Source organism: Lepisosteus oculatus, chromosome 2 (assembly GCF_040954835.1).
Source record: "Lepisosteus oculatus isolate fLepOcu1 chromosome 2, fLepOcu1.hap2, whole genome shotgun sequence".
Classification (NCBI taxonomy): domain Eukaryota; kingdom Metazoa; phylum Chordata; class Actinopteri; order Semionotiformes; family Lepisosteidae; genus Lepisosteus; species Lepisosteus oculatus.
In genome coordinates, this window is record NC_090697.1 from 14,711,970 (window position 1) to 14,721,941 (window position 9,972).

Here is a 9,972-nt window from a genome sequence, read left to right on the forward strand (position 1 = left end):
TAAATTTTTAATTACACGTGTTGTTTTTCTTGAACTTTACTTTCTTACAAAAATCTAAAATGTTCTGTTATTTTATTTTAAGCAGGTTAATAATTTGTTTAGAAAATTTAATTCTTCTTTTCTTACAGTATGTACAATATTGCAATCGATATATGCCCTATATTATTTAAATGTCATAGCTTATATCAAGTGAAATGTAATTCCATGTCATCTAAATCAAAGATTTTATAAGGCATCACTCATTTTTAACTGGAAGAATGAATTTAAAGTGACAAGCAGCTTTGGAAGTATATTGCAGCTCTTGAGTCCAGTCCTTTCTTCTTTTTAGATTTTTTTTTTCAAACACACTGCAATAATGCAGGTACTGTATCTGCAAACATTTTCTTTTGCTCTTTTATTTTAAGCTATAAATGATATGACATCTGTAACTGATAAATAGATTCAACATACTAAAATAGCGCGATTGTTGACTCATGGACATTTTCGCCCATCTCAGCCATTGAGCTCTGTAGCTGTTTCAAAGTCAACATTCACCTCATGATGGAATCAGCAGCCAGTTTTATCCTTGCCCAGGTGCTCAGTTTTGAGGGACAGTCTGATGTCAGCAGTGTCTGGGTGGTTTGAAATCCAGCTTGAGCTCCTAATGACTTAATTGCATTGTTCATTGACTACAACCACCTTAACTAACCAGTACGTTTTTAGTCCTTGAGTGATTTGAATTTCCTATATGCAGTTTATAAATGGTATATATACAGTATTCCAGGTCCCTATGTAGATCAGGACCAGATCTGTAAATGCGGTAGACTAATAAAGGGAACATTATCAACTCATCAGCTGATGGTGGTGCTGTTGGACAATAAATGATGTTGCTAGTCCACATTATTAAGTGTTTGCAATAATATTCATATACAAATTATTAAGATGATTTTTAAGTTGTCACTTAATATTATAATGTATAGAATCCATACTAATTATGTATAATATAAATATAAGTATATAATATATACTTTTCACCGGTAGGGCAACTACTAATTTTCTGCAATAAATCTATTACTTGAGTAAATAATTCAATTGGACTTAGAATTAAATTTCTTATAGTCAGCAAATTAGCTGCAAAGCAATATCATTTTACAACCTTACCTTTAAAGGTGTAGGATGAAATAAATCATTAATATACAGATCTTCATAAATCATAAACGTAAATGAAAGTCAATTAAATTAAAATCATTTTCATCTATTTCTCAAAGTAATTAAATAATAAAAGTGCCTTTACTGAATGCATAAGAAGATATAAATAAACTGCACATAATTTCATAAAGAAAAGTGACTTGGTTAATAAAACCTAAGTTCAAGTTCAAGTTTATTTGTCATCCCAGCCATATACAGTACAAGTATACAGAGGAGCGAGATATCGTTCTCCAACTCTCCAGTTCATCTCCAGGTCTAGTGTTGATATTGCATTGAAGAACAAGTGACTATCTCTCACATTTGGGCCAAAATTAAATTGTTCTATATAGAGACCAAGATTAGGGGAAAAAAAGTCATTATTGAGTTAAATTGCAATGTTGTTGCCTTATATAGAAAACAAATGGGGCAACAGTGTTCTTATGTACTGTTCATGTGGCTTGTATATGCACTCAAAAACACTTAAAATTCAGGGCCTTTAATGCAGCGTGAAAAAATTACATTACATTAAATTGTTTACATTAAATGCAAGTATTCTACTATGCATGGGGAATTCAACTATTTAAGATGGAAGACAAATGTCCAACATTTAATAATTTCACAGTGGGTACCACCTACAAAGATATCAGTTTGGGAATTTTAAAATTACTTGGCAGGCACATAATGTACATCTTTTCTTTTCATTAGTAGACAGGACCCCAAGCCAGCATAAGCATTTTTCTTGCTGGTGGACTTTTGCTATTTCATCAGGTACAGGTAAATTTATTTTGAATCCACAAACAAGAATCTGTCCTGGGCAAACATCAATGTTCCATTCTCTTTGCTATAGCTGAGGACGGATTCAATTAGTAAACACACTCTTGACCGCTATAATTTTCTCCATAGTGCCATTAAACTGTATTAAATTATGCCACTTTTCACTTCTGTATGAGTTACTGTATGCATACTGAGGAACTTGTTCATGATGAATACATAATGAGTAAGATCCACATTTTCGGATTATTTAAGCAATCAGTATGTAATCTGTATTCTATTATATTCTATTAATGTGTTATGTGATGCGTGTGTATCATCATTACAACCAAATAAGCAAAAACAGCTTTAGAAAAAAAAGTTAAATCTGACACAATGTGTCCAGATCCCAAATTAGTGTTTCACACTCACACATTAGACTATTCTGACTATGTCTCAAATCACACCTTACCTCCCATTCTCAACACATTTGTCACCTCAAAAATCTACTTTAGTACTGAAGTATAGGAAAATTAGTTTATGTGAAAGTATTGTATCCTATTATTTTGAAAACCAGTAAAGACTCTTCCCATCTAATCCATATCCTGCACATATTCACTTGCCAATATTTAATCAAAAGGGGCACATCCTTGTTGAAGAATCCTACAAAACATGTGTAACACATGTGGAAACTATATTTGAAATATTTTCTCTGTATAATTAAGTTTATTATATATTTGACAGTTAAATATATTCCTAAATATATTTTTATATTGTGGGGGATACTTCTTCGTCTGTGGTGATTAGTATATTTCATGCAGATTTTTTTAGAAGTATCTCTTTTTTACTTTGCTATGGTTTGAATTACTTTCCCTTTTTAATTCAACTAAACACAACTTAATCTGATGCTATCAATGTTCTAAGGATATTTTTTGTGCATGGTATTAACTGGGGAGGGGGGAGAAAAGGAAGATAGTTTCACATTTATACTTTATACATTTATATTTTTAACCCAAAGGATCCCAAACGTGTTTTAGCATAATACAGCTGGCACCTTTTGATGAACAGAGCACCTGGACGACATCCTACAGAAGCCCATCTCTTATCATGAGAACAAACTGCAGTCAAAGTTAACCTGCACCATGAGCATAGTAATGAGAAGTTTCTGATGTCAGTGTCACAACCCTTTACATCAGGCCTCTTCAAATGTTGTCTTAAAGCTCTGTACTGCATCACATTTTATAGGCCTCTATAAATTACTTCAAAGACTATTAAAGAAGGGTTAATGATTCAAATTAAGCATATAATGGCTTCACTAAGAGAATTAAAATTTCATGTGGAATGACCAATAAAAACTGTCTCTGAAGGACCAGAATATGAAAAAACGTGTTTTATAACCACTTCACATCCTTATAAGCTTACCAGTTCATTCTTCTTTCGCTGTGGTTTCTTTGTTGTTATGTGAAGATAGCTGCAAGAAAACAAAAGTATGTTAGACTGACTTGTAAGACTTTGGCATGGATAAACAGGAGCTGATTGTTGTTCTTCTTATGACTATAAATTATTATTTTTAAAATGAAAAACACATAAGCCACCTTGTGTTAGCAATTAGCAAGATAGCATATGTCAGCATCAGCCCACATAGCGACAGTTTACCAAACAAATGACCACATTCAGTGCAGTGGGTGTAACAAATTTCTTCAGAAGAGAAATACTCTTACAGACTGCAGTAAAAACCAGAGGATTTGATGTGAATGATCAAAATGGACAGGTAATGCATAGAAACATTCAGTACAGAACCATATTAATTTCAAATTAGAATGACTGTGATTTTGAAAGGAATGTCAGTACAAAGAAGAAACTGTAATTGACATTTATGGATGTTCATTTAGTATGATCTGGCAGAAAAAGGCTGAATAAGCTCTTTAGCAATCAAGTGAAGAGCAAGGGCTAGCAGGCGTCTGCTCTCCCACTGTACTTAACATACTTAATAGAATATTTGCAGGTCCTGCTAGATCTGATAAAACATGAGAGGAGCCCATAAACTATCAGACTGTGTATTGTAGCATTGTGCATCCCCGGTGTTAAACTGTCCTATGAACTTTCCCCTTTACCCTTAACTAGGCCCACTCTTTCTCTCCTATAAAGGGGGGGAGTCCCTACTCTCCATCCCTTGCTTTGTGTCTGTCTAGCAGTCTTTCATCTATATTTTATATCTTATATGCTATTCTAATGAACCAGTGTGTATGAACCTGAAAGCACCTGTTCCAGCATGTCTTCCTGCACTAGGTACTGTACTAAGTAACCAACAGAGTCGTCACAGTATGATATAAATTATAGATTTATACTTCCCTGTGATACAATTGAAGTGGAATTCAAACAGCATCGAAATACCCCCCATAGTGATTAAATTTAATGAAACTGAAAGACCAAGCGGAACAATAAGAATTGGGAAAAGTACAGTACATACACTTCGTCTTTACGTTCTTTTACACATTTTTTACCACTATGTGGTTTGAGAGGATACATAAAATGTTTCAGGAACAAAGCTTTATGAAAGAAAGGTAATTAAGAAATGTCATACACTACTACTATTCGAGGCTAAAGTCAGACTAAAGCAACTCGTTGAGCAGCTTTACGGAATGAGTCTAGCTCTATCCAAACTATTGCTGCATTACATGTTAAAGGTACACCTAAATCCATGATACAGTTGCTCTTTATGTTGCTGTTGCTGATGTGGTAGGTTAGTAATAGCTGTGAACTTTTCACAAATTAGGAAATCCGTTAATCCCATTCGAATCTGTAAATTGGACAGGATCGTGGATCTAAACATTTAGCGCGCACAACGTCTGGCACTGTCCGTGTTCAGTATTTACAAACACTTCACTCTGTTGGGTACTCACTCAAGCTTTTTAAATCGCTCTGCCCCGGCAGCTACGTATCTCTCTCCGTGCTGTAAATGCTCCAAATCCAAAATCCGGTGCCCATCCCGCGGAGTATACACGTTTCTCACAGCACCGAAAGGCGCCTCCACCCGCTGAGTTACTGAGCCCAGAAACGTGTCGAAAGTTGACATGTGCCTCTGGTTGATCACAAACTTCCTGCCGGGAAAGAAAGCATCCCCATTGCGGTACATCACGACGGTTTTTGTCGGCGGAGGCTGAGGGACTGAAGTTCTGCCTGAAATCCCGGACATCTTTCTCTGCCGTGACAATAACAGGTTTTAAATTCCGACCAATAGATTAGGTCAAGTAGCAAAAGTCATCAGATTAGCCTTGTGTAAAGTGAAACCCTGAAGTATCTGGCTAAGACACCAGCGCTCATTCGGGTGTGTGGCATCCTCTTATTCTCAGGTATCCATGACCAGACTTTTTATTTATCGAAGAGCAGTATTGTTTCTTGATCGGTGGCAGTTTCTCCGGGTAAAGTACCACAGAAGCATTGTTTGATGTGTTTCCATGGTAACCATCTGCTGCATGGACCAGCCTTCTAAATTAATTAACTGACATACATGTAACACACACACTGCACCCACCATACAAACTCACCGTTTCAAACGCATTCACTCTCAAGGCAGGTGTGTGGTGTAGAGAAACCAGGAAAAAAACTACGCTATAGGTACCTTACGCTTACTCGGAGCTCTTCTTCTTGTTAAGTTTTTTTATCATTTTCCTAGTTAAATCGATACGCACATGCATTTTCTTAGATATTGTAATAAAAAGTGAAATAATTTCCAAAAGTTTCACAACATTGTGCAATTGTGCAGTTATTTTTTTAAAAGAAGTTTCTCAACAAAATGAATTTGCAGTAATACAGAATTACATTTGTAAACAGTAATATGTTTCATAGGTTAGGTAAACGTTAACGATATTTGAATAAAAGAAAAATTACAAATCACCACGTCCTGGTAGACTACAATATGTGATGGAACAAGTAATAGAGGTATTCCATGCTGAGAAAAAGAAGAAAGAAAACACAACGTTTCAGCCTTGGAGCCTTCTTCTGGGGCTCCATGGCCGAAACGTTGGTTTCTTTCTTCTTTTTTTCAACATGGAATAAACCTATTACTTGTTCCTTTGCAGCCTACGCATGCTGAGGCAGCTACGCACCTGAACTACTACAATATGTGATGCCCGTCATCTGCATTTGGCATTAGTGACACCCAGTTTCTTGACACATTCTGAGGGTCCAGAAATACAACGCCTCGCAAACACACCAACACCTTGCTTGGTGTTGACAGAGTGTCAGATAACGCTTTGGATTTAAAACAAAAAATGTCAATTTTATCATGTCATACCACAAAACACTTTTCTCATGTTTGCAACATCACTTAGGTGCTTTGTTGCAAAATCTTATATGGGATTTGTAATGGTCTTTTTTTATCAGTTCCAAGCATCAATTTCCAATTTCCTCCATCCCTGGCTGCTCAGTCTGGGCAGTAGTGTCTGGGTACATTCCACTTTTCCTATGATCAGTTTCACCTTACTCAAGGAGATATTATTGAAATAATAAAACTCCTGTTTCTTGGAACAGCTTCTTGGTCTTAACGGTTGAAACTTTGCTTGAAACTCTATACCTGACTGAAGAATCTCATAGGAACAGGTGTATTTATTCTGAAATCATGTGAACCACCATTATTATACCGTACACAGTCAGAGGCCACTCAACTAATATTGTGACTCATTAAGGTATGTTTGTACACCAATGGTAAATTTAGGTTTGCCACAACAACAGGGTTTGAAAACTTAAATAATCATGACTTTTCAATTTTTCTTTCATGTTAATTATTTACTTATTTCATTTTGTTTTTATCTTTGAATATGTGAAGTAGGTTATGCATATAAAAAATACATATTCCTGTCTATCAGTACCATCATACCTCACCTTCCAGGCATAGATGTGTTTATCCTATGACAAGGTTGGGACACTGTGTAAATCCATAAAAAGTTTGAAAATGCTCACTTATTGTTCACTTGTTAAATTATGCAAGAAAATGGAAAATAAGCACATCTTTAGGAATAAGTGTGACTTTCTGTATGTATTTGACTACCACCAAGAGGTAAACTGATAACTGTTTTGTATTCATTCTTTACACATCTTATGTTTAGCCTTGATGCTCTGAGCTTCTCTTCTAAAGTAATAGGATAATTATATCTTACAAAGACCACATGGTTATTTAAGCTTGTATAATATCTGATCTATGGAATGCATAATTTATTGATGCATTAATTATTAAAGCCTTTTGGGACCTTTCATATTGTGCCTTATTTAACTCTTTAATTGCCCCTCATGGAAATATAATTTAGTAATAATTTAGAAATATAATTCTGAGAGTTTACACTTGACTGCACAAGAAGTGAGAAAATGAGGACTTCATATTTTCATGTACACAATGAAAGCAACTTGAATATATCTCAGCTCAGTTGAACAGACATATAGTTAAGGGAACCTGTAGCCGAAGGCTCCAATTCAGCTCCTTATGTTCCTTCCAACACTAAAAAGTGTATGCTACTGCCTTTTAAGATTATTTACCAGTGCACCAATATCACTTGATGCAGCAACCTGATTTTCCTAGAGCTCTCCCTTTCCAGTACTGACCAGAACAAACCTTGGTTTGCAAGTAAGATCTTATTAAATAAGGCTATGCAGTGATAATGAAAATGTCACTAGGTGGTAACGATGCCTTTCTTACCTAAATATATTCATTTGTTAGGCATCACACCCAGACAAGCTTTTGGTATTCAACATTTCTAAGGTTATTTAATTCTCCTGAGAATCTCATCCTACAGTATCATCCTATAGCATTTCAAAATCATTGAAAAAAGTGGCAAGACTAGCACATGGAATTAATTTCTTCTTTTATTCTAATGCTATGAACATTAAAAAGATCACACTCTACACCTATGAATTGTTCTTGTATAACAATTACATTAATTGTTAACATAAAGAAAATAACATGTTAACATAATTTTACAGAATTGGCATTGGACAATTAAATGTTATAGAATTAGCCATTGAACTGTTTTAGGAAGAAGGGGCTGATTTCAGGAACATACTCTAAGTCCTTCACCTAAGTACAAACTGAGAAACAATTTTGTTTTCTTTTTATATAACAGTCACTGTAAAAACTCATGCTTTGTCAGTAACTTAATCAAGGCATTGTGTTTATTTTATATTTTTATTTGTACTTTATTTTCATGTTGTACTTTATGAAACACGTTTAAAAAGTAAAACAGCTATTTTGTGTCTTTTCTTAATGTGTATTATGCATGTCAAAATAAAAAAAAACTGGTTTACAAAGCACTTTAAAATCCTATCAACTGGTATTGCATGAATATTACAGATCTGTTTTTTTTATTATTTGCATTTTTTTGCATTGTACAAGCATTATAAGTATATCATTATCATCTTCTGAGTATAACTAATTTTAATGAATCTCCATCATAATGGGGAACGTACGATCTCTTGCCAACAAGATGGAGGTGCTAGCGGCGCTGACGAGGAGCCAGTGGGAATATCGTGAGTCCTCTATTATGTGCTTCACAGAGACTTGGTTGAATGAACTGGTTCCCGACGCTAACGCTACAATAGAGGGTTTTCAGATGGTGCGTGCAGATCGGAAAATCAAGGAGCCCGGTAAAAAGAGAGGAGGAGGGCTAGCAGTGTTTGAGAGTAACAGATGGTGTAACTGTAATCATATAACTGTAAAAGAACAGCTCTGCACCCCGGACATTGAGCTACTAGCAGTTAGCCTGCGGCCATATTACCTACCTAGGGAGTTCTCGCAGGTTATTGGTGTGCTGGTGTATGTCGCGCCCTCTGCCGACGCAGCCTCAGCGTGTGACGTCATACACACTGTTACAGCCAGACTACAGACTCGTCACCCACAAGCCATGTTCTTGATTACTGGCGATTTTAATCATGTTTCGCTCTCCTTTGCCCTGCCTACTTTTAGTCAGTTTGTTAAATGCCCTACTAGAGATAACAAGACTTTGGACTTGCTGTATGCTAATGTCAAGAATGCCTACAGCTCCACATCACTCCCCCCCCCCCCCCTTGGGAGATCAGACCACAACCTTGTTCACCTCCTATCTCTGTACAAGCCTCTTGTACTACAGCAACCAGTAACCACCAGGACAGTGAGGAGATGGTCAGCTGAGGCTAATGATGCACTGATGGACTGTTTTGAAACAATGGACTGGGAGATACTCTGTGAGCCTTATGGAGATGACATTGATGGTCTTACCCACTGCATCACTGACTATATAAGCTTCTGTGTTGACAGTGCAGTTCCCACTAGGAAAGTGCGCTGCTTCTCCAATAATAAACCCTGGGTCACCAGTGATCTGAAGGCCATCCTAAATAGGAAAAAGATGGCTTTCCAGGCAGGTGACAAGGAGGAGCTGAAGCGAGCACAGAAAGAGCTGAAGGTGAGAGTTAGGGAGAGCACCTTGCTCTTGGGCTTCCTCCTTGGCTTATGGAAGGAAAATGGAGGACAGACTGAGGGAGAGCAATGTGAGAGAAGTTTGGAATGGCATGAGGAAGATCTCCGGATACAAGTTGTCCTGCGGCCAACAGAGTGAGGGAGGCCTGGAGAGGGCCAATGAGATGAATCTTTTCTTTAACAGATGAGATACAGGGTCCACTGTCCATTCACCTCACAGGCCTTCACCCCAGACACCCTCTTCATGTCCTCAGTCACCCCATCATGTGATCCCTCCTACTCCTACTCCATCTTCCCCTGCCCTCCTCGGCCTATCCATCACAGCTGACCAGGTCAGAAGGGAGTTGAGGAGACTCCATGCAGGGAAGGCAGCGGTTCCTGACGGTGTCAGCTCCAGGGTGCTAAAGATCTGTGCGGACCAACTGGGTTCAGTGCTACAGTAAATCTTCAACCTCAGCCTGAGATTAGAAAAAGATCTGATGCTCTGGAAGACATCTTGCCTGGTGCCAGTACCCAAAAAGGGGCACCATAAAGTCTTGAATGACTACAGACCAGTGGCACTTACATCACACCTAAAACTCTGGAAAGGCTTGTACTGGACCACCTCAGAA

General features: G+C 37.1%; 1 protein-coding gene across 6 annotated transcripts in view; it reads right to left on the reverse strand.

The window, feature by feature from the left end:
• The window catches only part of LOC102690654 (doublecortin domain-containing protein 2C), a 36,423-nt gene extending 31,062 nt beyond the window's left edge, over positions 1 to 5,361 (reverse strand). For all 6 annotated transcript variants that reach the window (XM_069197364.1, XM_069197352.1, XM_069197346.1 and 3 more), the window contains exons 1-2: positions 4,821 to 5,361; positions 3,340 to 3,388 (exon numbers count right to left, since the gene is read on the reverse strand). In XM_069197364.1, the coding sequence (XP_069053465.1) occupies positions 3,340 to 3,388; positions 4,821 to 5,113 (342 nt within the window). In that variant the 5' untranslated portion in view covers positions 5,114 to 5,361. The remainder of the gene's footprint in view (positions 1 to 3,339; positions 3,389 to 4,820) is intronic.
• Positions 5,362 to 9,972: the final 4,611 nt, after the last annotated feature.